Genomic DNA, 27,811 nt, shown 5'->3' on the forward strand with positions numbered 1-27,811 from the left:
CATCTCCAGCTCATCCCCTGTTTGGGTATCAGCCAGCATGTCAACAACTTAAATCAAGAAATGGTTTTCTAAGATCTACAGAGACACTTGCTGGAACACCCCAGCAAGCGAGAGTCCAAAAGTGGCAGGCCCACACCCAGAGCCTCAAACCATGGCTGATACCAGATGAGAGACACAGAAAACTGGGTGACTTGGAAGGCGCTGAACAGGCTGTGCTCTGGCACCACGAGATGCAGAGCCAGCCTTAAGAAATGGGGCCACAAAGTGGAATCCACAACATGCGAGTGTGGAGAAGAGCAAACCACTCACCACCTGCTGCAATGCACCCTGAGCCCTTCTGCCACATGATGCACCAGGGAGGACCTCTTTGCGGCCACACCAGAGGCACTCCAAGGGGCCAGAGACTGATCAAAGGACATCTAACCCACTACCAAGCTTGCAAACTTGGTGTTTTGTTAAAAATGTAATACAACTGTCTGGTTGCTCCTGACACGATAGATAAACAAATAAGGTGAGTTCCTCCAAGTGCCTTTCCTGTCTCTTGCCAGCAGGTGGCAGCAGAGCCCTTGCTTTCTCTCTGTCTGTCTTGGGCGCCGCCTGATGACGCAAGCGCGCCTCCTTCCCTCCCTCCTTCCTCCCTGTTCCGGTGTGTCCACGTGGGTGAGGAGATGGCGGCGATGGAGGCGATGTCGCGTCTCCTGATCCAGTTCCAAGATGAGTCCGGCCAGGCTCTGGGCTCGCCCTTCGACGTCCCCGCAGACATCACCCCACAGAAGCTCCAGCTCGTCTGCCACGCCCTCCTACAGCAGGTCGGCACCCCCACAGAGCCCTCCCGGCAGAGGGCCGCGCGGCCCAATCAGAAGAATAACAATAACAGAACAGCATCCATCCAGGGGTTGGAAGGGGACCCCAAAGGGCATCCAGTCCGCCCTCTCTTAAGCTAGGCAGGAAGAGCACCACCAAAGCCCTCCCGACAGATGGCCGCCCAGCCTAATAATAATAATAATAATAATAATAATAATAATAATAATAATAATAATAATAATAATAATAGAATGGAATCCTAGAGTTGGAAGGGGCCCCCAAAGGGCATCTAGTCCACCCTCTCTTCAGCCAGGCAGGAAAAGCACCACCAAAGCCCTCCTTAAAGATGGCCAGCCTAATAATAATAATAGAATAGAAGGGGATCCCAAAGGGCATGCAGTCCGCCCTCTCTTCAAAGCACCACCAAAGCCCTCCTGACAGATGGCCACCCAGCCCAATAAGGATAATAATAATAATAATAATAATAGATAACGGAATAGCACCCTAGGGTTAGGAAAGGGCCCCCAAAGAGCATCTAGTCCACCTTCTCTTCAGCCAGGCAGGAAAAGCACAATCAAAGCCCTCCCAAAAGATGGTCGTCCAGCCTAATAACAACAACAATAACAATATTAGAATAGCATCCTGGGGTTGGAAGTGGCACCTAAAGGGCATCCAGGCCAACCCTTTTCTTGCCAGGCAGGAAGAGCACCAACAAAGCCCTCCTGACAGATGGCTGTCCAGCCTATTAATAATAATAATAATAATAATAATAGACACAGCTACTGTGTTGGGTGACAGATCTATATCTGTTATAGAATCCTAGAGTTGGAAGGGTCCCCCAAAGGGCATCTAGTCCAACCTCTGGGAAAGCACCACCAAAGCCCTCCCGACAGATGGCCGCCCAGCCTAATAACAATAATAATAGAATAGAATAGCATCCTAGGGTTAAAAGGGGCCCCCAAAGGGCATGCAATCTGTCCACTCTTCAGCCAGGCAGGAAAAGCACCACCAGAGCCCTCTTGACAGATGACTGTCACCCCTAATATGGATAATGATAATAATAGACACAAATACGTTGCTAGAAATGCCAGTTCTACAAAAAAAAGAAAAGAAAGACAATACCTTGGGGTAGTTTTTCCAAATAAGAATGCAACTCTTGTCCAAGGTCACTATCGTTCCTGGGTTACCCATGTCGTTTCCTTGTTGGTTCTATCATTTTAAAAAGTGTATTAAACTGCCAAGACTTGGGCTTTTTTGGAGGGGAGGGGACATCCTGCTATAGCACAATATATTATATTATTATAATAATTAAGCTTTTCTATTATTGAATTATGTTATAATAATTGTAATGTTTATTATATTATAATTATAACGTTTATCATACTATATTAATGTAATATGTTATTATAGTATTATATTTATTATATTTTTCAATATAATTATATTATTATGTTTATTATATTTAATTGTTGCATTATACTGTAATTATATTATTATTCTGTTTATTATTGTATTATATTATAATTATATTATATTATTATAATTATGTCACACTATGTAGTACAGTTATTTTTGTTCCCAGGTGATAAGTCGTTTCCTAATGGGTTCTCTCATAAAGACATGGGAAAAGAGGGACATTGCAGGTCCCAGAGGTTTGCTCTAGACCCAGCATGGGACAATTTGGGGTGTTTCTGGACTCCAACTCCCACCATTCCTAACAGCCTGCTTGCTCCAGAAATAATAGTGCTTCTCCCTTTCGAAGGAGGATCCGCTGCCCTTGGCCTTCTTTGTGGGCGACTCCGAAATCGTCGCCTCCTTGGAGAAGACGCTGTGCGGCCAGGACGTGGAGACCGAGCGTGTGCTGGACGTGGTCTACCAGCCGCAGGCCGTGTTCCGGGTCCGGGCCGTCACGCGCTGCACCAGCTCCTTGGAGGGACACAGCGAGGCCGTCATCGCCGTCGCCTTCAGCCCCACCGGCAAGTACGTCCAGTTGCTATTAGAGATCGACTACGGCTGTTGTTGTTGTTATTGCATGTCCATAACAGCACCTATGTGTCTATTTATGTATCTATCTATTATCTACATATCTATGTGTCTATCTATGTATCTATGTATTTATGTATCTACATATCTATGAGTCCATCTATGTCTATGTGTCCATGTATTTATATGTCTATGTATCTATATATGTATTTATGTATCTACATATCTATGTGCCCATCTATGTGTCTATGTGTCTATGTATCTATGTGCCCATCTATGTATCTATGTATGTGTCTATGTATCTATGTGTCCATCTATGTATCTATTTATGTATCTATGTGCCCATCTATGTATCTATGTATTTATGTGTCTACGTATCTATGTGTCCTTCTATGTATCTATTTATGTAGCTATGTGCCCATCTATGTATCTATATATGTATTTATGTATCTACATATCTATGTGCCCATCTATGTATCTATGTGTCTATGTATCTATGTGTCCATCTATGTATCTATTTATGTAGCTATGTGCCCATCTATGTATCTATATATGTATTTATGTATCTACATATCTGTGTGCCCATCTATGTGTCTATGTGTCTATGTATCTATGTGTCCATCTATGTATCTATTTATGTATCTATGTGCCCATCTATGTATTTATGTGTCTACGTATCTATGTGTCCATCTATGTATCTATTTATGTAGCTATGTGCCCATCTGTGTATCTATATATGTATTTATGTGTCTACGTATTTATGTGTCCATCTATGTATCTATTTATGTAGCTATGTGCCCATCTATGTATCTATATATGGATTTATGTATCTACATATCTGTGTGCCCATCTATGTATCTATGTGTCTATGTATCTATGTGTCCATCTATGTATCTATTTATGTAGCTATGTGCCCATCTATGTATCTATATATGTATTTATGTATTTACATATCTATGTGTCCGTCTATGTATCTATGTATTTATGTGTCTATGTATCTATGTATCCATCTATGTATCTATTTATCTATGTATGTGTCCATCTATCTATGTAGCTATCTATGTATTTATGTATTTACATATCTATGTGTCCATCTATGTATCAAGTATTTATGTGTCTATGTATCTATGTGCCCATCTATGTATCTATATATGTATTTATGCACATTAGGCCCAAGTGTCTGGGCTTCGTCTCTGAATATCGGGCTCTTCCCAAGGGCCTAGGATATTAGAGGTGTATTATAACATTATTATATATATTTGTAATATATTATTATATATTACATGTGCATAACAACACAGCTCACATGCACATTAGGCCTGAGTGTCCGGGCTTCGTCACCGAATATCAGCAGGCTCTTCCCATATTAGAGATATGTTATTAGATTATTATTATTGTTATTATATATTCTATATTACGTGTGCATAACAACACAGCACATGTGCACACAAGGCCAAAGTGTCTGGGCTTCCTCTCTGAATATTGGGCTCTTTCCAAGGCCCTAGGATATTATTATGTTGTTATTATATATTATTATTATATGTATTATTATTGTTATTATTCCTTTAGATACCTTGCCAGCGGCTCCGGTGACACAACCGTGCGCTTCTGGGACCTCAACACCGAGACACCCCACTTCACAGCTAAAGGTGAGCTATTATTATTATTATTATTATTATTATTATTATACTATATTATATTGTATAATATTTATTTATACCCCTCTTTCTCTCTCCACAAGGAAACTCAAACACAGCTTATTATTATTATTATTATTATTATACTATATTATTATTACATATTGATATACATTATTATATTATTATAGTATATTTAACCCCCCAGCTTATGCCAACCTAGTAGTTCAAAAACATGCAAATGTGAGTAGATCAATAGGTATCGCTACTGCGGGAAGGTAAGGGTGCTCCATGCAGTCATGCTGGCCACACGACCTTAGAGGTGTCTATGGACAACGCCAGCTCTTTGGCTCAGAAATGGAGGGGAGTGGTCCTGACTCTCTCTGTTGCCCCTTGTGTGTCACCCAGGCCACCGCCATTGGGTCTTGAGCATCGCTTGGTCTCCCGATGGAAGGAAGCTGGCGTCCGGTTGCAAGAACGGCCAGGTAAACAACCCAGGATGACGGGACAAGCGTCTCCACCAGGAAGAGAGCGGACCTGCAGAGAGGACGGGAAGGAAGGAAGGAAGGGAAGGGAAGGGAAGGGAAGAAAGGAAAGGAATGGAGAAAGGAAAGAAAAGGAAAGAGAGAAGGAAAGGAAGGAGGAAGGGGAAAGTGACGGAAGGAATGAAAGAGAAGAAAGGGAAGGAAAGGAGAAAGAAAGGAAAGAGAAGGAAGGGAAGGAAAAGAAGAAGGAAAGAAAAGGAAAGGGAGAAGAAAGGAGGAAGGAAAGAAAAGGAAAGGGAGAAGAAGGGGAAGGAATGAAGAAAGGAAAGGAAAGAAGAAAGGACAGAGAGAAGGAAGGGAAGAGTGAAGGAAGGGAGGAAGGGAAGAGGAGGAAGAAAGGAAAGATGGAAGGAAGGATGAAACTAGAAGGGAAGAAAGAAGAGGAAGAAAGTGGAAAGGAAGGAAAGAAAGAGTGAAGGAACAAAAGACAAGGGGAGGAAGGATGGAGAAGGAGGGAGAGAGGGAATGAGGGAGGAAAGACTGGAGGAAGGAGGAAGGAAAGAGAGAAGGAACAAAAGACAAAAGGAAAGAGAGGAAGGAAACGGAGGGAGGAAGGAGAGAAGGAAGGAAGGAGAGGGTGGTAAGAGAGAGGAGGGAGGGCCTGAGTCACATGCGAGGGTCCTGCTCCGTCCATTCCTGGTCTTGGCGAAGGGCTTCCTTGGTGGTCGGTTGAGTCTCTTTTGGCCTTCCAAGTCCCTTCAGGTGCCATGGCGGGCCTTTCCGGGGCTGAGAGTATGTGACTCGCCCGAGAGGAGGCCCTCCCCTGGAGCGGGCATCACTCTACGGCCTGGTCTCATGTTTGTGGGGAACGGTCCCGAGCGTGTCTGCGTCGTCTTGCGTGTTTTGTGCAGATCTTCCTGTGGGACCCGCAGACGGGGGCGCAGTTGGGCCGGGCGCTGGCGGGGCACGCCAAGTGGATCACCTCGCTCTGCTGGGAGCCCTTGCACCGGTGAGTCTTGGGGTCCCCTTGGGGGGTTTGGCCCCGGAAGGAAGGAACCCCTCTGGGTTTGGGCCTCCCACCCCCCTCAACGCGCTCCCCCTCCCCCTCGGCAGGAACCCCGAGTGCCGGTTCCTGGCCAGCGGCTCGAAGGACGGGAGCGTGCGCGTGTGGGACACGGTGTCCGGGCGCTGCGAGCGGATCCTGACGGGGCACACGCAGTCCGTGACGGGCGTCAAGTGGGGAGGGGAGGGGCTGCTCTACTCCTCCTCCCAGGACCGCACCATCAAGGCCTGGAGGCCCCACGACGTACGTACACCCCCCCCACTCGCCCTCCCACCCACACGCCCACTCACTCCCCGGCACGAGGAAAGGGGAGGGTCATGGCCATCCAGGAATGAACTGATTCACTATTGTTGTTGTTGTTGTTGTTGTTGTTAGGGCACTTGTTATGGTTCTCGTTGCCTCAGAGACAACGCAGGCCGTCCCCAGGTGATGGAGAAGATCGGTCCTATAGGTCAAATCTGTAGGGAAGGAAAGAAGGAGAGAAAGGAGAGAGAGGGGGAGGAAGGAAAGGAGAGAGGAAGGACAGAAGGAAGGAAAGAGGAACCAGAGAGAAAGGGGGAAGGAAGGACAGAAAGAAGGAAGGAGGAGAGAGGGAGGGAGGAAAGAAGGAAAGAGAGAGGGGGGGAGGAAGATAGACAAAGGGCAGAGAGGGAGGGGAGAAAGAGAGGAAGGAAGGAAGGGGAGGGAGGAAAGAAGAGAGGAAGGACAGAAGGAAGGAAAGAGGAGCCAGAGAGAAAGCAGGAAGGAGGAGAGAGGGAGGGAGGAAGATAGACGAAGGGGAGAAAGAGAGGGAGGAAGGAAATGAGGGAGGAAGACAAAAAGGGAGGAGGGTAAAAGAGGAAAAGGATAGATGGAAGGAAGCTGAGGAAGGAGGAAAGACAAGAAAAAAGGGGAGGAAGGAGAGAGAGGAAAGAAGGAAAGAAAGAAGGAAGGGGAGGAAGGAAAGAAGGGGAAGGAAGGAAAGAAAGAGAGGAAGGAAGGAAGGAAGAGAGGAAGGAGAGAGAGGGGGGAAGAAAGAAGAGAGGAAGGACGGAAGGAAGGAAAGAGGTACCACAGAGAAAGGGGGTGTAAAGAAGTATTAATGCCACCGAGTGCCACCAAAAACTGTAAGGAACCTCCGTCAATGCTAATTAAACTGCCACCATAATGTATAGAGACGCTGGTATTAAAGTCTCTGTTAGTCTCTGTTTGCGTTGTGAGGTAATTTTGGTAGAGTGGAATGCACCGAACGTAAAATCAATGGAGATGAGGCAGTTTTAAAAATAACAAAGAGAACAAGTTTATTGTTGAACAAAGCTTGTGGTTGCAATATAAAGATGTTCAGCTTGGCATAGACTTGATGGTTACAATATGACTTGGTTGAGATACAATTCAGGCTTTTGATGTTACAACTTATAAACTCTTGCTCTGGTGAAGGTTTTATTATTCAGTGTTCCCTGCTGTGAATGTTCTCACTGTTTGATCTATACTGGATCAAATAATAGAACTCCAGTCTTCCACCGACTGGCAATCATACAAAGCCTCTGTTAGTTCTTTTAACCAAAGCAATCTAACGAGGTTTTACCCTTCAGCTCCCTAGCTGAAGAAATATTCACAAATACTAAACTAACTCTACACCTCTTCACTCCTCAGAGTCTCTTCCCTGACTCTGCTACTCTCTCAGAGTCCCTAACTGACTCTCCTACTCTCTCAGGGTCTCTTCCTCCTGACTGAGCTAATCTCTCAGAGTCCCTATCTGACTCTGCTACTCTCTCAGGATCTCTTCCTCCTGACTGAATTACTCTCTCAGAGTCCCTATTTGACTCTGCTACTCTCTCAGGGTCTCTTCCTCCTGACTGAAACTTAACTGTCACTTTCAAACCTTTTTCTCTCTAAGCTCCTCCCACCTCCTCTTCTGCCTTGTTTCCATGGCAACCTATCTCTCACAGCTAGGCCGTTCCAGCCATAGGCAACCAATGTAAAACACAAATACAGATTTAAACACATTATAATAAACACTTCTGTACAGGGGGGAAGGAAGGACAGAAAGAAGGAAGGAAGGAGAGAGACGGGGGGAGGGAGGAAGATAGACAAAGGGCAGAGAGGAAGGGGAAAAAGAGAGGAAGGAACGAAAGAAGGAAAAAGAGAGGAAGGAAATGAGGGAGGAAGACAAAAAGGGATGAGAGTGAAAGAGGAAAAGGAAGGAAGGATAGAGGGAAAGAAGCTGAGGAGGGAGGAAAGACAGGAAAAGAGGGGAGGAAAGAGAGGGAAGGAAGGAAAGAAAGAAGAAAAGGAGGAAGGAAGATAGAGGAAAGAAAGAGGAAAGAAGGGGAAGGAAGGAAAGAGAGGAAGGAGGGAGAGAGGAAGGAAGAAAATAGGAAAAGGAGGAAGGAAAGTAAGAAAAAAGGGGAGGAAGGAAAGATGAAGGAAGGAAAGAGAGGAAGGAAAAGCAAACAGAGGATGGAAGGAAAGACAGAAGGAAAGAAGGGGGAGAGAGGAAAGGAGGGGAGGAAAGAAGAGAGGAAGGACGGAAGGAAGGAAAAAGAGAGGGAGGAAATGAGGAAGACAAAAAGGGAGGAGGGTGAAAGAGGAAAAGGAAGGAAGGATAGATGGAAGGAAGCTGAGGAGGGAGGAAAGACAGGAAAAGAGGGGAGGAAGGAGAGAGGAAAGAAGGAAGGAAAGAAAGAAAGGGGGAGGAAGGAAGGTAGAGGAAGGAAAGAAAGAAAGAGGAAGGAAGAGATGGATGGAAGGAGGGAGAGAGGAAGGAGGAAAAAAGGGAAAGGAAGGAAAGTGTAAGAAGAAAAGGGAAGAAGGAAAGATAAAGGAAGAAAAGAAGAGAGGAAGGAAGGAGAGAGAGGAAGGAAAAGCAAACAGAGGAAGGAAAGAAGAGGGAGAGAGGAAGGGAAGAGAGAGGAAAGGAAGGGAGGAAAGAAGAGAGGAAGGGCAGAAGAAGGAGAGAGAGAGGAAGGAAAGAGAGGAAGGAAAAGGAAGGTTGGAAACAGAGAGGTAGAGTGTGGCTGCTAACCCACTGGCTGCCTTTAGGTGAGTGCCACTCTCTCGGCCTCGAGGGAAGACCACGGGCAGCCCCCTTGGCCTGAGCCTGGCCCAGCGCCTCTCTTCCTCATCTTCCTCCTCGCCTTCCTCTTCCTCCCTCTTTTTGCAGGGCGTTTTGTGCCGCACTTTGCAGGGCCACGCACACTGGGTGAACGCCATGGCGCTGAGCACGGACTACGTTCTGCGGACGGGGGCCTTTGAGCCGGCCGAGGCCTCCGTCAACCCCCAGGACGTCCAAGGATCCCGTGAGAGACACACCCCCCCGCCTCGCCCCTCCCTTCACTTCCCAAATCATCCTCAGCGGACTCCACCCTCGGGGCTTCCCTGCTTTCAATAGACTCTTGGGGGGGGGGGGGAACTGTCATGACAATTGGGCATTGCAGACCCTTTAATACACTCCAATAATAATAATAATAATAATAATAATACACTTTATTTATATTCCGTTACACAAACATCCAGTGCCTTTAATACAATTAATAATAATAATAATAATAATAATAATAATAATACGCTTTATTTATATTCCGCTACACAAACATTCAGTGCTTTTAATATAACAATAAATAATAATAATATGCTTTATATTCCGCTACACAAACATTCCGTGTCTTTAATATAACAATCAATAATAATAATAATAATAATAATACGCTTTATTTATAATCCTCTACACAAACATTCAGCGCCTTTAATACAACAACAATTAATAATATTATGCTTTATTTATATTCCGCTACACAAACATTCAGTGCCTTGAATACAACAATGACACAATGCACAATGTGTTTCTCCTGACTGTCTTTCCTTTCCTTCCTGGCAGTGGCAGAAATCCAGGAGAAAGCCTTGCGGAGATACAACCAAGTCCGGGTACGTACGTTGGCCTTCTTGTTGTCTCAACGCTGAGTCGGGTGTTTGCACCTCGGGACCGCCCACCTTGACTCGACTCCCCTTCCGCAATGATGAATGCCTGTGGGTTGTGATTGTGTCTCATTTAATGCCTGTGGGTTGTGGTTGTGACAGGGCCAGGGCCCCGAGCGGCTGGTCTCCGGCTCGGACGACTTCACGCTCTTCCTGTGGTCGCCGGCCGAGGACAAGAAGCCGCTGGCCAGGATGACCGGCCACCAAGCGCTCGTCAACCAGGTCGTCTTTTCGCCCGACACACGCCTCGTCGCCAGCGCCTCCTTCGACAAGTCCGTCAAGCTGTGGGACGGCAAGACCGGGAAGTACGTGGCAGTGCTGGCGGTGGCGGATTTGTGGAATCGTACGCACACAACGGGTCACTTCCGGCGGAGGTTGACCGCCTCTGTTGTCCCCGTTCCTCTCTCTCTCTCTCTCTCTCTCTCTCGCTCAGGTACCTGGCCGCCCTGCGAGGCCACGTCTCCGCCGTGTACCAGATCGCGTGGTCCGCCGACAGCCGCTTGCTGGTCAGCGGGAGCAGCGACAGCACCCTCAAAGTGTGGGACGCCAAGACGCGGAAGCTGGCCGTCGATTTGCCGGGACACGCGGACGAGGTCAGGCCTCTTCCCGCTCGTTCCCAGTTCAACCCTCCAGGGAATTGTGGGAATTGTAGTTCAAAACACCTGGAAGGAGGGCCAAAGTTGGCCCATGCCTGGGATATATACTCTTCCAAAAAGGAGGTGTTATGTGGCACCCCAGAAGGGGTTTCTCTGTCCCCAATGCTTCTGGACATTGACCTGAAAGAGATTGTCCGGAGAGATGGGCCGCGGCGTGATGGGTATGCGGATGACGCCCAAGTATTTTTCTCCGTGGCTTCCGAAACAGTCCTAGCGAAGGGTCGCGTGGCTACTCTAAGTGAACACCCAGCACTAAACATTATTTACTCTCTCTGTACACACACACACTCTTGTGCCCCGCTTAGTGCCATCAGTCACTATAATAAAGTTTTGTATTGTGTGTCATGTAAACACAAACTTTTTGCAGTGTAATACACTTTTCTCCATGTTTTTATGATAGGAAATTAGGACATTGATGACCCAGGAAGAAAAATCATTGTGTTATACAGTGTTGTTGCCAATAATAATAATAATAATAATAACAACAACAAAAATCATCGTGTTACACAATGTTGTTGCCCATAATAATAACAGCAATACTTATGTATGTGTTTGTATGTGTGTGTGTGTATATTGATATAGATATAGATACTTTGACTTAATATGCATGTGTGCTGTGTTGCTATGTACATGCAATAATAACAACAACAATATTGTGTGTGTGTGTGTGTGTGTATAAAAAGCATAAGACACTTGGACCTAATGTGCATGTTTGCTGTCTTGTTATGTACATGTAATAATAATAATAATAACAATACTTGTGTGTGTGTGTGTGTGAATGTATGCATATATATATATAAAAAAGGTACTTGGACTTAATGTGCATGTGTGCTGTGTTGCTATGTATATGCAATAATAACAACAACAACATTTTGTGTGTGTGTGTGTGTGTATATATATATATATATATAACATAAGACACTTTCACCTAATGTGCATGTGTGCTGTGTTGTTATATAATAATAATAATATAACAATAATAGTAAAAACAAAATAATAATAATAATAGTAAAAATTATTATCCGTAACAGTAATAATACTACTACTCTGCAAGACCTTCCAATACTCTGGGTTTCCAACCTGCGTGAGAAGGGGCTTCTTTGGGTTTGTTAATGGAATGTTTCCTGCGTGTTGTTGTTCCCAGGTGTATGCGGTGGACTGGAGTCCCGACGGCCAGCGCGTGGCAAGCGGAGGGAAGGATAAATGTCTCCGGATGTAAGTCTTTCCTTGTGTATTTCCAGGACATTTCTGGCTTATGGTGGACCGACCCTCCGGTTTCCCTGTCTAGGTTTGTTCAGAAAGGGTTTCCAACCGTCAAGGGTTCCATAAACATCTTATTTTCCATTCAAACAGATGGCGGCGATAGCGGTGCGGACTGGAGCTGTTCCGCTCTGCCGTTCATCCATCCAGCCCGGATATGGCCTTGTCGTCTCGGAATTGACAGCTTGAGAAACGTGGACGCTCCCCTCGCTCTTGCTCAGCGGGAACCTGGTGATGACCACCTTTGACCCCGGAGGCCCCGCCCTGGAGTGCAAAGGACGTCCCTGGGGTTTCCGCATCGGAAGAAGAACGGGCCTCCCTTTCCGCTTTCCCTCCACAAACCATCCCTGTCTATCCTGGACGAGCCCCCAAAGGGCAGCGGGACTGCTTCCGTGTTCAGTCCCGGAGGGGCCAAGCACGTACCACACAATGACAACTCTCATCGTCCCCAGCACGCTTTGCGCAATGGGGAACATATGGGAATTGTAGTCCTGAAATATATATATATATGTATGTATGTATGTATGTATGTTTTTTTTTTACACTAAAGTGGACCTTGAGTTCCCATTTGGCCTCAGAAATCTATTGATCTGCTTTGACAGTTTCCAATACAGATTTAGAAAAAAAACTAAAATCACCCGGTAGATCGATCTGCCTATCTTACCCATCCGTCTATTCCTCTATCACTCTAAATATCTCTCTCTCCCTTTATCTATCTACCTACCTACCTAACTACCTACCTATCATCCATCCATCCATCCATCCATCTCTCACTCTAAATATCTATTTATCTGTCTGTCTGACTTATCTATCTATCATCTTATATATCCATCTCTCACTATAAATATCTATCTTACCTATCTATTTATTCCTCTATAACTCTAAATATCTATCTATCTATCTATCTATCTATCTATCTCCCTCCCTCTCTGTCTATCCATCCATCTCTCACTCTATTTATCTATCTGTCTGTCTATCTATCTATCTATCTATCTTATCCATCCATCCATCCATCCATCTATTCCTCTATCTATATAATACAATGTAATACTAGTAATAATAATACAATATTATAATTATATATTTACATTACATGTAATATTACTAATAATATTACAATATCATGATATAGTGCAATATAGTAATATATAATACTGATATTGTGCTGTGCTAATAATTTAGTATATTGTATGTATATATATCTTGTAAGCTGCTCTGAGTCCCCTTTGGGGTGAGAAGTGCGGCGTAGGAATGCCGTAAATAAGTAAACAAATATCTATGTATCTACCTATCTTACCCATCCATCTATTCCTCTATCACTCTAAATATAAATCTCTCTCTCCATCTATATCTACCTACCTACCTACCATCCATCTCTCTAAATATCTAAATATCTATTTCTGTCTATCATTTTATATATCCATATCTCACTCTAAATATCTATCCATCCATCTATCTGTCTGTGTGCCTATCTATCTATCTATCTATCTATCTATCTATCTATCTATCTATCTATCTTATCCATCCATCCATATCTCTCTCGGTATCTCTCTCTCTCTCTATCTCTCTAATCCATCCATCTCCCCCTCTAAATATCTCTCTTATCTATCTCTCTGTTTATCTGTCCATCAACCCTCTCTCAATTCTGTCTGTCTATCTGTCTAATCTATCCATCCATCTATCCCTCTATCTAAATTATCTACCTACCTACCTATCATCCATCTCTCACTCTAAATATCTAACTTACCCATCCTTTTATTCCTCCACTCTAAATATCTCTCTCTCTCCATCAGTCTATCTTATCCATCCATCTCTCACTCTAAATATCTATCTGTCTGTCTGTCTAATCTATCCATCCATCTATTTCTCTAAATTATCTACCTACCTACCTACCTATCATCCATCTCTCACTCTAAATATCTATCTTACCCATCCTTTTATTCCTGATAGAGGAAGGACCTCAAATGACTCTCGCTCTCCGATCGAGTTCCCATTTTCCCCTGAAAGGCATTTATCCGCTTGGACAGCTTCTCGGATGTGCAAACGGGAACCACGCCCCAGGGCGCTTTCCCTCACCCACATCGCTCAATGCGCACGCACACACACACATGCACGCATACGGGAGCTCTGCCCTTCTCTCCAAAGCCATCTCCGTCCATGGGCGCCTTTGCCTGAGACTTGCCTTGTCAGCCTCTACGTTGCCTGTGTTTACTATAAAAACAAAACGCAAGTCCCTGGGTCCCACTTTGCACCGGAAGCGCCCATCGGGAGATTGTGAACACGGCTCAAAGGGAATGCCGTGGAATCGGAAGGGTTGCCTGCCATCTGACATAATAATAACATTAATGTATGGTAATATAATAACATCTATATCAACATTATATTAATATAGCAGAAAATATTGCCTCTCTTAATATAGCATAATATAATGTGCATTTATATATATGTATGTACACAAATTATATTACATTAATAGATACACTATTAGAATATATTGCATTTTATAATATGTGTTACTGTAATGTATTAATATATCATAATATAATACATATATATTATAGTAATATAACATTACTATAATATTATATTAGCATGTATTGTAATATAATATATGTTGTAATACTATAATATCTATTAATATACCATAATATGATAGGTGTATATATATATATATTCTAATATATTATATATATTGTAATATAATATATGGTGCAATACTATAATATCTATTAATATACCATAATATTAGGTGTGTGTATGTGTATGTGTAATATATATTACTCTAATATATTATCTTTTATTATATTAATAGATACAGTATTTTATCTGTTATAATATATTATATATATTGTAATATAATATATGGTGCAATACTATAACATCTATTAATATACCATAATATTAGGTGTGTGTATGTGTATGTGTAATATATATTACTCTAATATATTATCTTTTATTATATTAATAGATACAGTATTTTATCTGTTATAATATATTATATATATTGTAATATAATATATGGTGCAATACTATAACATCTATTAATATACCATAATATTAGGTGTGTGTATGTGTATGTGTAATATATATTACTCTAATATATTATCTTTTATTATATTAATAGATACAGTATTTTATCTGTTATAATATATTATATATATTGTAATATAATATATGGTGCAATACTATAACATCTATTAATATACGATAATATTAGGTGTATATATATACTAATATATTCTATTAATAGATACAGTATTTTATATGTTACAATATATTATATATATTGCAATATAATATATGGTGTAATGCTATAATATCTATTAATATACCATAATATGATAGGTGTATGTATATATATATATATATATTCTAATATCTATTAATATATTAATAGATACAGTATTTATATGTTATAATATATTAGCATGCATTGTAATATATGGTGTAATATTATAATATCTATTAATATACTGTAATATAATATGGATATATATATATATATATATATGTACATACACACACACAAACTATATTACATTAATAGATATGTATATTATAATATGTGAATATAGGTAATATATGGATATATATATATATACATACAAACTATTACACTAATAGATATTATAATACGTGAATATATGTAATATATGGATATATATATATACACATACACAAACATACATTAATAGATATTATATGTTATAATATGTGAATGATATATGATAATATAATATATAATTGTATTATTAAATATTCAAATAAATATTTAATAATAATACAATTAAATGTAAATACAATTTGATTATGATTTGAAATATGATTATATATTTAAATTGTATTTATTATTATTAAATATATATAATCTATATATATAAATTTGTGAGGGGCATCCAACGAGGAAACAAAACTCAAAAACCCCCCAACGAAACTTAACCAAAATCCCCGTGCCCATAACACAACCCACAAGGTACAAACATATCTACTCAAAATGAAAAACAACACAACAACACACTCACAAAACGGCAAAACAACAAAACTCAAAAACCCCCCAACGAAACTTAACCAAAATCCCCGTGCCCATAACACAACCCACAAGGTACAAACATATCTACTCAAAATGAAAAACAACACAACAATACACTCACAAAACGGCAAAAGAACAAAACTCAAAAAAACCCCAACGAAACTTAACCAAAATTCCCATACTCATAACACAACCCACAAGGTACAAACATATCTACTCAAAATGAAAAACAACACAACAACACACTCACAAAACGGCAAAACAACTGAGCATGCGCATTGGTGCCCAGCCGCAAGTTCCCTGGCGCGCGCACATGCCCTTCCAGCCAACGTTCCCTCTGCGGAAACCATGCCCACTCCAAGCCCCGCCGCGCCGCTTCCCGCACACACACACACCCCTGCCGCACACACACACACAACCCCACACTCCATCACTCCCCCCGCTGCCGCACACACACACGCAACCCCACGCTCCATCACTCCCCCCGCTGCCGCACACACACACGCAACCCCACGCTCCATCACTCCCCCCGCTGCCGCACACACACACGCAACCCCACGCTCCATCACTCCCCTGCCCCAATCGTACCTCCTTTTACTTCACGCCTGGAAGGAAGGAAGGAAGGAAGGAAGGAAGGAAGGAAGGAAGGAGAGAAAGAAGGAGAGAAAGAGGGAAGATTGGCCACAGCAACACGTGGCGGGTAAAGGTTGTTATTTCTATGATTATGATGATGATGCTATTGTTCCTCTGAGACCCTTTGAGGGGGAATGGGAGAGGTGTCAGGTGCCAGAGGCAATGCATTGCATTATTGTTATTGTTATGATGGTGGTGAAATAAAAGGAAATAAAAAGAGAAAGAAGGAAGCAAACAGGGAGGGAAGAAAGGCAAAGGAAGAAAGGGGGAGGGAATGAAGGAAAGAGAGAAGGATGAAACCAAGTAGTGAAAGAAAGAAAGAGGTAGAGAAGGAAGAAAGGAGAGAAAGGGGGAGGAAAAGGGGGAAGGAAGAGGTAGGGACCTCTCTTTCATAATAGTCCAGATATCTACCTCAACTTTGATAAGTTTTACTATAGGCCACAGCAACGCGTGGCAGGGCACAACTAGTAATATATATATTATAAACATATAATAATAGGAAAATATTTGCATGAAATAAAAACAAACACATTCATGCAAAATGAACTTTCCACCAGTGTGAAATACAATTAATGGACTATTATAATGTAATTATATACAATGAATGGACTATTATAATAGTAATAATCCCAACCAATGAGAAGGCAGCAGTCAGAGAAGCCCATTCAATTTTCCCGCGGGCGGACTCTTTTCTTCTCCTTGGCCCCGCCCCTTTTGCCTCTCGCGGCGGAAGGAGACGCCGGGACTGCGCCTGCGCGATGCGTTGCGTAAGAACCTTTCCGCCGCGCGGAGGCGAAAGAAGGCGCTTCCCTTCCGAGTCTCCTCCGCGCGGACTCTTTTTTCCCTTCTTTTGGCCCCGCCCCTTTAGCGCCTCACGGCGGAAGGAGACGCAGAAAGCGCGCCTGCGCGATGCGTCCTATAAGAACCCTTTCCTTGCGCGGAAGCTTCGTCAGTCGGGAGCCGGGCGCCGGCGGAGAAGGACGTTTGTTGCTGAGAGAGGAAGGAAGACAACAACAGAGGCCTGGCTGTGGATGTCTACTGAGAGAGACCGGCCTTGGGACTCTCTCCACTCGGCTCCAGCTTAGATTGGGCTCCTTTTCCGACCCAAAGCGGATTATTTTGGGGGGCCAGGATGTGAGAAGCCCAAGAGGGGGGACCCCTTCCTCCTTCCAGCTGTGTAGGCCTCACTTTTGAGATTCCTTGGCAAGGAAGGGCCTTCCTCTCCCATCCCATTTCCATCGATCCCCCTCCTCAGTCAGTCTCTCCCCTTGATATTGATCCTTTTGCCACTATTGCCAAGGGGTTGGGGACCCTTCCCACCCATTTCTTTGTTATTATCTCTGTTTTGGGGAAGGAAATTGTGACATTTCCCCCCAGAAACCCCCATTTGGGGACATTGCACCTTCTTTCGAGACTCAAATATTTCCTTCACTGTGGGATTTGAAGGGTTTTAATCCACCCCCAAAAAAGGATAATATTTTTTTATTTGTTTACCTTCATTAATCCACCCCCAAAAAGGATAATATTTTTGTCTTGTTTACCTCCAGAAATCCCCATTATTTGGAGACATTTTGCCTTCTTTTGAGACTCGATATCGTATTTCCTTCTCTGGACATCGTGGGGTTTGAAGCACCCCAAAAAAGGACCTTATTTTCTGGTTCTGTTTACCTTCTGAAATTGGGGACGTTCCTCCTTCCGATCATATTTCCTTCGCTGGACATTGAAAGGTTTTAATCCACCCCCAAAAAGGATAGTATTTTTTGTCTTGTTTACCTTCAGAAATCCCCATTATTTGGAGCCATTTTGCCTTCTTTTGAGACTCGATATAGTATCTCCTTCTCTGGACATCGTGGGGTTTGAAGCACCCCAAAAAAGGACCTTATTTTCTGGTTGTGTTTACCTCCAGAAATCCCTATTTGGGGACATTGCACCTTCTTTCAAGGCTCAAAATCTTATTTCCTTCGCTGGACATTGTGGGATTTTAATCCACCCCCAAAAAGGATAATATTTTTTGTCTTGTTTACCTTCAGAAATCCCCATTATTTGGGGACATTGCGCCTTCTTTTGAGACTCGATATTGTATTTCCTTCAGTGGACATTGTGGGGTTTGAAGCCCCCCAAAAAGGACAATATTTTCTGGTTCTGTTTACCTCCAGAAATCCCTCTTTGGGGATACTACTCACTTATTTGGGGACGTTACTCCATCTTTTGAGAATCGATACCCTATTTCCTTTGCTGGGCATCATTGGTTTTTAATCTTAACCCAAAAGGATTGCATTTTCTGGTTTTGTTTACCTCCAGAAATCCCCATAATTTGGGGACATTGTTCCTTCCTTTGAGACTCAATACCGTATCTCTTTCCCTGGACATTGCGGGGTTTGAAGCACCCCAAAAAGGTTCTGTTTACCTCCAGAAATCCCCATTATTTGGGGACATTGTTCCTTCCTTTGGAGCTCACTATCATCTCTCCTTCATTGGACATCGTGGGGTTTGAAGCCCCCCAAAAAGGACAATATTTTCTGGTTCTGTTTACCTCCAGAAATCCTCATTATTTGGGGATACTACTCACTTATTTTGGAGACGTTACTCCATCTTTTGAGACTTGATTTCCTATTTCCTTTGGACATTATAGGTTTTTTAATCCACCCAAAAAAAGGATCGTATTTTCCGGTTCTATTTTCCTAATTTGCAGACATTGCTCTTTCCTTTAAGAGTCAGAATCTCCCTCCCTTTGCTGGACATCATGTGTTCTTAAGGATATTTTCTGGTTCTGTTTTCCTCCAATTTTGGGGACAATTTACTATATCCTACCCCCTTCCCTGGACATCATAGGTTTTTAATCCATCTTAAAAAAAATATATTTTTCTGGCTGTTTCTGATGCCAACTTGAGGTGCTATAAAAGCCTTAAAACCTATATATATATGTATGTATATATAGCGAAGTGCCCCAATAGACACCCTGAATGCACCCCGTATTCTGTGCCTTTGGCCTCCATCTCCTCCTCTCCATCCTTCCTGTTTTCCCCATGGAGGGGTCATCCTAGGCTTCCTTTCCCCCCCATAGAGACGACTTCTGGTCCCCCCCTGTTTTTGGGGACCCCATGCCCCCCCAGTCTCCTTGCTTTGGGGTCATCCGAATAGCCAGCTCAGGCCCCCCGACTCCAATTGTTTGGGGGTCATGCAGGCCTTTGGGGGCCCTTTGGAGCAGGCTGGGGCCCCTTCCTCTCCCTGGCGCCAGATGTGAGACCCCGGCCCCCTTCCCTGCCTCTCCTGGCCCCCCATCTCTTCCCCTTGGGAGAGCACAATAACAACCACAACAGCAGCCTCACAACCCTCTCAACCGCCCCCCCACGACCCCCAAATAACCCCTCCTGTCTGTCTTGATGCCCATCCGGCCACCATGGAGGCGGTGGGCGACTTTGAATACAGCAAGAAGGACCTCATCGGACATGGCGCCTTCGCCGTGGTCTTCAAAGGCCGCCATCGCAAGGTAAACAACAGCAGGGCTTCTTCTTTTGGGGGGGGATTTGATTGACATTTGCAGCAAGGAAGAGCTTCTGGACCAGCCACAACTCCTGTGTTGTGTTGTGTTTTTCCTTCTGATCCACATTTGTGTTGTTTATTTCCGCAGCAGGAACCACCATCTTGCCGTCCCCTTTCTCCCACCCTGGACATCATTCCACAGATATATAGATATAGATATATCTATATAAACCCACTTACTTAGTTTCCAGCTGACTTCACAACCTCTGGGGATGGCTCACAACCTCTGGGGATGCCATAGATGTGGGTGAAACGTCAAGAGAGAATGCTTCCGGAACATAGCCAGGCAGCCTGGAAAACCCACATACAACAACCCACCATCATGCAGTACCATTTTAGGCTATCAAGTCTTGTGTTTTTAGTCCTTTCAATCCACGTTTGAATTTGAAAAAATCAGGGCCAGCTAACACCTCCCAACAAATGACCCCCCCCCCCCCCCAGGCAGGAATCATCCAGTGTTTGAAGCTACAGGGCCATTGAGTGCTAGCCAAGGTGGTCAATAGCAACATTCACACTTGCCTCAAGCAGACAAGAGTTTTTTCCTCCATTCTGGACATCATTCCACAGAGATGTGTGTGTATGTATGTATATATAAATCCACTTGCTTAGTTTCCAGCTGACCTCCCAACCTCTGGGGATGGCTGCCATAGATGTATGCGAAATGTCAGGAGAGAATGCTTCTGGAACATGGCCAGAAAACGCACCGCAACCCAAGTCTTATGAATGTTTTGGGTCCTTCCAATCCACATTTGTATTATTATGATTTCTCCAGAAGAAACCACTGCCTTTGCAGTACCCTTTTAGTCTGGCATGTCTTGTGTTTTTGGTCTTTTCAATTCCCGACATGAAAAAAATTAGGGCCAGCTAACACCTCCCAACAAAGGATCCCCCCCCCCCCCCAGGCAGGAATCAGCCAGTGTTTGAAGCTGCAAAGTCATTCAGTGCTCAATCAAGGTGGTCAATAGCAACATTCACTCTTGCCTCAAGCAGGCAAGAGTTCTTTCTCCCACCTCCCAACAAAGGATTCCTCCAGGCAGGAAGCAGCCAGGCTTTGAAGCTGCAAGGCTATTTGATGCCAATCAAGGTGGCGAATTGCAACGTTCACACTTGCCTCCAACAGACAAGAGCTCTTGCTAACACTTCCCAACAAAGGATCCCCCCCAGGCAGGAATGAGCCAGGCTTTGATAGATTACAATGCATGCACAAAACCATACACATACAAAACACATATATTTTTCCGGTATTTACATATACACAGACTGGGCCACATGGCTATATATATAAACCCCACTTGCTTAGTTTCCAACTGACCACACAACCTCTGGGAATGCCTGCCATAGATGTGGGCGAAACGTCAGGAGAGAATGCTGCTTGAACATGTCGGGGAAACTCATATATTTTTCCGGTATTTACATATACACAGAGTGGGCCACAGCAATGTGTGGCAGGGGATGGCTATATATATATAAACTCTAATTGCTTAGTTTCCAACTGAGCACACAACCTCTGTGGATGCCTGCCATAGATGTGGGCGAAACGACAGGAGAGAATGCTGCTTGAACATGTCCAGACAGCCCAGAAAACTCTCAGCAACCCAAGTCTTATGAGTGTTTTTGGTCCTTCCAATCCACATTTGTATTGTTATGATTTCCCAGCAGAAACCAGTGCCTTTTAGACTTGTGTTTTTGCCCCTTCCCATCCACGTTTGTGTTATGAAACCACAATCTTTTGGTCCCTTTCGGCACATCTTATGGTGACTATATCTGAGTGTTTTTGTTGCCTCTGACCCTCATTGTTATGATTTCCACAGCAGAAACCACTGCCTTGCAAGTAGCATTTGAGTCTTGTGAGTGTTTTGGGTCCTTGCAAACCACTTTTGTGTTATTTCCAAGTCTTGTGAGTGTGTTGTGTCCTTTCCAGCCACATTTGTGTTGTTATTCCCACAGCAGGAACCGCAACTGTAAATCTCTCCAGCCTCCCCCTCGTTGCCCTGGCATTGCCTGTGTGTGCGCCCGCTTATGGCATCTTAAGGACTTTGGAAATGTTCTGACTGTGGTTGTTGTTGTTGCTCCTTCTCCGTTCCAAGTGTGGTCATGTGAGTCTCTTGCAAGGGAAAGCAACCAGGGAGCGGGGCCTCCTCCTTCAAGGCTCTTATCTAATGTTCTTCTTGCTTGGCTGTTCTTTTTGCTGCAGCGTTGTTGTTGTTGTTGTTGTTGTTGTTGTTGAGAGAGCCCTGGGAATCTTAACAATCTTGTGGTCTCCAAAGATAGGAATTGTTTGTGGTTTTACTGCATTCCAAGAAGGCATGAGTGTTGCTGTAAGTCTTTTGGGCTGTCTGTCCATGTTCTAGAAGCATTCTCTCCTGACGTTTTGCCTGCATTTATGGCAGGGATCCTCATATGGATACAGGAGAAGCATCAGGAGGGAGTGCTTCTGCAACATGGCCATACAGCCCAAAGGACTTACAGCAACCCAGTGATTCCAGCCGCAAAAGCCTTCGACAACGCACAAGAGTGTTGTGTTTTTCAAAAATGGGGTTTCCCAGCCCCTTAAAGACTCAGAAGAAATAGAAACACTAAAACAAGCCTAACGTTTGGGTGGTTGTGAGTTTTCCAGGCTGCCTGGCCATGTTCCGGAAGCATTCTCTCCTGACGTTTCACCCACATCTATGGCAGGCATCCTCAGAGGTTGTGAGGTCTGTTGGAAATTAGGAAAATTGGGTTTATATATATATATATATATATAACTGTGGAATGATGTCCAGGGTGGGAGGTAGAACTCTTGTCTGCTGGAGGCAGGTGGGAATGTTGTCATTGGCCACCTTGATTAGTCTGGTTGCCCATGACACGAAAAATAAATAAAAATACCTTGATGAGCATTGAATGGCCTTGCAGCTTCAAAGCCTGGCTGCTTCCTGTCTGGGGGAATCCTTGGTTGGGAGGCATTAGCTGGCCCTGGTTGATTCTTGTCTGGAATTCTCCTGGCCCCCAACAACCTTTAGAAGGCGGGGTATAAATAAACACTAATAATAATAATAATAATAATAATAATAATAATAAGCATTGAATAGTCTGCAAACTCAAACCATGAGGGTCTCTGCATAGAGATGTGTTGGAAACTAGGTAAGTGGGGTTTATATCCCTGTGGAATGATGTCCAGGGTGGGAGAAAGAACTCTTGTCTGTTGGAGGCAAGTGTGAATGTTGCCATGGGCCACCTTGATGAGCATTGAATGGCCTTGCAGCTTCAAAGCCTGGCTGCTTCCTGCCTGGGGGAATCCTTGGTTGGGAGGCATTAGCTGGCCCTGGTTGATTCTTGTCTGGAGTTCTCTTGTCCCTCAACAACCTTTAGAAGGCAGGGTATAAATAAACACACATAAACATAATGATGACGATGCATTGAATAGTCTTGCAGCTGCAAATAATAATAATAATAATAATAATAATAATAATAATAATCTTTATTTATACCCTGCCACTACATCTCCCCGAAGGGGACTCGGGGCAGCTAACATGAGGCCAAGCCCGAAGATACAATGCAGCAAAATACAACAACAAGAATTACATCACAATAAAGTACATACAGTGGCAAAATAAAGTAAACAAAGCAAAATAGCATTATAGAAAATCGAACTCAATGGGCAAACTCAAATCATGAGGGTCTCTGCATAGAGATCTGTTGGAAACTAGGTAAGTGGGATTTATATCCCTGTGGAATGATGTCCAGGGTGGGAGAAAGAACTCTTGTCTGTTGGAGGCAAGTGTGAATGTTTCAATTGGCCACCTTGATTAGCATTGAATTTGCAATTTCAAAGTCTGGCTGCTTGAGGCAGGTGTGAATGTTGCTGTTAACCACCTTGATTAGCATTAAACAGCCTTGCAGCTTCAAAGCTGGGCTGCTTCCTGCCTGGGGGATTCCTTTGTTGGGAGGTGATTAACTGGCCCTGATGGTTTCCTGTCTGGAATTCCCCTATTTTCAGAGTATTGCTCTTTATTCGCTGTCCTGATTTTAGAGTTTTTTAAGGTCTGGCTGCTTGTGGCAGGTGTGAATGTTGCCGTTAGTCACCTTGATTAGCATTAAACAGCCTTGCAGCTTCAAAGCTGGGCTACTTCCTGCCTGGAAGATTCCTTTGTTGGGAGGTGTTAGCTGGCCCTGATTGTTTCTTGTCTGGAATTCCTCTGTTTTCTGAGTGTTGCTCTTTATTTACCGCCCTCACGAAGAGGTGCCCACTTCAAATCCCATGTAAAGTAAGTTTGGGGACGTGGTTCTCCACCTGTGGGTCCCCCCCCCACCTGGTGTTTTGGCCTAGAAATCCCAGCTGGGTTGCCATTTCTGGGTGTTGGCCAAAACACCTGGGGACCCCCAGGTTGAGAACCACAGGTTTGGGGGGTGGTGGGCGGTGGGCTAGGACCTACAAAGGCCAACAAAGCCATTTGGTCCTTTCAATCCAGGTATACATCAACATTTGGCCTGCTGTGGAGACAAGGATTGATGACAACGCTTCCTCGTGATAGTAATGACTCTTTAGGAGTTGATTTCCCTTCCGAGGGGTATAGATTTCTCTGACTTCCTGTTGTCTCACCCCTGTTCTCAACCATAAGTTGTTTGTAAGTCGAGGATGGCCTGTGTACCTGTGAGATGTATCCTGGATGAGTTTTAGTCTAGCAAGTATTTTTGAATTTGAATTCCTGACGTAGAAAAAATCAGGGCCGGCTCACACCTCCCAACAAAGGATTCCCCCTCCTCAGGCAGGAATCAGCCAGCCTTTGAAGCTGCAAGGCTACTCAGTGCTAATGAAGGTGGCCAGTGGCAACACTGACACCTGCCTCAAGCAGACAAGTGTACCTGCGAGCCGCATCCTTGCCTGCCTGCCTCTCTATTCTTTTGTTGTTGTTTCTCTCTCTGCCTCCCTCTTGGTGATGTCATCTTGCTTGTGCAGGCTCCTCCTTCCTTCCCTCCCGTGTCCTCAGCTCCTTTTCTGAGTCCCCAAAAGGGCTGAGCCACTTCCCCGCCCTCCTCTTCCCCCTCTCTTGCTTTCCTTGGGGGTCTTTTCTGGAGCGGCCAAGAATAGAGAGCCTTGTTTTGGCCCCAGGCTGGAGGTGCCTCCCTCCTCCTCGGAAGAGGCGTCCAGCCCGCCTTGCCTGACCTCAGCCGCCCTTCTGACGCACGGGAATCCTTCCGTGACCTTTTCCCTCCCTTTCTAGATCTCTCGATTCCTCAGAGGAACCTGGCAAGGGTTCTCTGTGGCCTTTTTCTCACGCTCCCGCCGGAACCCTTCGCTTTGGATGGACTTGGCTAGGACGCCTCTTCGTTGCCTCTTCGTTGCCCCGGGTTTTGCTATTTGCGTTGGTTCCCATGGCTCCCATGAATAGGACTCGCCATCCGTCACCCTCTCCCACTCGCACGGGATTCACTTCAAGAACCCCAAATTGTATAATGTAATACAATATAATACTACTAATCATCATCATCATAATACGATACTATAATTATGTATTTTATATTACATGTAATATTACTAATAATATTACAGTATACTGTAATGGTATCTATATAAATAAAAATGTAATGTTTTTATTTATATAGATACTCAGATACTCAGACCTCACTACCTCTGAGGATGCTTGCCATAGATGCAGGCGAAACGTCAGGAGAAATGCCTCTAGCACATGGCCATATAGCCCGAAAAAACCCACAAGAACTGAATGTAATGTTTGTTTGTGAGATTAGCATAAATCAAAAACCACTGGACGAATGGACACCAAATTTGGACGCACAACACCTCTCAGGCCAATGAGTGACCATCACTCAGAAAAACACAGTAGAAGGGGCTTAAAAAGCCAAAAAATATATAAAAACTACATTACAACGCATAGCATCAAACCACATATATATACGCAAACTCTCTCTCTCTCTCTATATATATATATACATATATATATATATACACACACACACACACACACAAAACACATATACACAAACTGAGCCACAGCAATGCATGGCAGGGGATGACTACTATATAAATAAAAATGTAATGTTCGTTTGTGAGATTAGTATAACTCAAAAACCACTGAACGAATGGACACCAAATTTGGACGCACGACACCTCTCAGGCCAACGAGTGACCATCACTCAGAAAAACACAGTAGAAGGGGCTTAAAAAGCCAAAAAATATATAAAAACTACATTATGACGCATGCACTAAACTATTTATACAGATATATACACACACACACATATACACAAATATATACACACACAAAACACATATAGACAGACTGAGCCACAGCAACGCATGGCAGGGGATGACTACTATATAAATAAAAATGTAATTTTCATTTGTGAGATTAGTATAACTCAAAAACCACTGGACGAATGGACACCAAATTAGGACACAAGACACCTCTTAGGCCAACGAGTGACCATCACTCAGAAAAACACAGCAGAAGGGGCTTAAATAGCCAAAAAAGCAAAAAATACATTGTAACACATGCACAAAACTACATATATGCACAAACACATACACATATATGCATATATACACACACGAAACACATATACACAGACTGGGCCACAGCAACGTGTGGCAGAGGACGGCTAGTACAATATAATACTACTACTAACAATAATAATAATAATAATAATAATATTATAATTATATATTTTATATTTCATGTAATATTACTAATAATATTACCATATACTGTAATGGTATAGTACAATATAGTAATATGTAATACTAATATTGTGCTATGGTTATAATATATGTTGTATATACATATAATATTGATTATTTATTTATTTATTTACTTACTATCCTCCTATACCGCCATTCTCAGCCCAAGGGCGACTCATGGCGGTTTACAAAACGGCACAACAGTACAAAAATAATTTAAACATTAAAAACATTTAATGCAGGTAAAAATTCATTACAATTAGCATCAGTAACTCAATAAAAACCATAAGTCCTCCGCATTTCATTACCAGTCATTATCCAGTCACATTGTCCAACCGTTCCATTACTAATATTACAGTATAATTGAATATTCCAATATAATATATGATACTAATATTGTGCTATGGTAATAATATAATATATTGTATTTACATATTACTTGTAACCCGCTTATTACTTATAATATTGTATACACATATAATATTGATATAATGTAATACAATACAATACTAATAACACAATACAATAATTATATATTTATATATTTTATATTACATGTACTATTACTAATAATATTGCAGTATAATGGTATAGTACAATATAGTAATATGTAATATACTGATATTGTGCTATGGTGATAAAATAATATATTGCATTTACATAGAATATTCATAATATTATGCAATACAACATAATACTAATAATATTAATAATACGATATTATAATTATATATTTTATATTACATGTAATATTACTAATATTGCAGTATAATGGAATAGTCCAATATAATAATATTTAATGCTATGGTAATAATATATTGTATTTACATATTTCTTGTGACCCGCTTATTACTTGTAATATTGTATACACATGTAATATTGATATAATGGAATACAATACAATACAATAATTATATATTTACATAATTATATATTTTATATTACATGTACTATTACTAATAATATTACAGTATAATGATGTAGTAATATGTAATACTGATATTGTGCTATGGTAATAGCATAATATATTGTATTTACATATTACTTGTAATCCGCTGATTACTTGTAATATTGTATACATGTG

At 42.7% G+C, this 27,811-nt stretch overlaps 2 protein-coding genes across 2 annotated transcripts in view; both read left to right on the plus strand.

Annotated features, from left to right (window-relative positions):
* The first annotated feature begins 635 nt into the window (after positions 1-635).
* Positions 636-12,407, plus strand: NLE1 (notchless homolog 1). Its single transcript, XM_067472219.1, has 12 exons — positions 636-809; positions 2,567-2,784; positions 4,357-4,436; positions 4,833-4,909; positions 5,821-5,918; positions 6,023-6,215; positions 9,115-9,250; positions 9,829-9,875; positions 10,029-10,231; positions 10,360-10,519; positions 11,727-11,797; positions 11,936-12,407. Exons 1-12 carry the CDS (start codon positions 669-671, stop codon positions 11,946-11,948), a joined length of 1,437 nt encoding a protein of 478 aa, XP_067328320.1. The 5' UTR covers positions 636-668; the 3' UTR covers positions 11,949-12,407.
* A 5,026-nt stretch (positions 12,408-17,433) lies between these two features.
* The window catches only part of ULK2 (unc-51 like autophagy activating kinase 2), a gene marked incomplete at its 3' end in the record, with an annotated part of 41,374 nt that continues 30,996 nt past the window's right edge, over positions 17,434-27,811 (plus strand). The window contains 1 exon segment of the mRNA XM_067472220.1: positions 17,434-19,995. Within this exon segment, the coding sequence (XP_067328321.1) occupies positions 19,906-19,995 (90 nt within the window).

This window comes from Anolis sagrei, chromosome 11, assembly GCF_037176765.1.
Source record: "Anolis sagrei isolate rAnoSag1 chromosome 11, rAnoSag1.mat, whole genome shotgun sequence".
NCBI classification, from domain to species: domain Eukaryota; kingdom Metazoa; phylum Chordata; class Lepidosauria; order Squamata; family Dactyloidae; genus Anolis; species Anolis sagrei.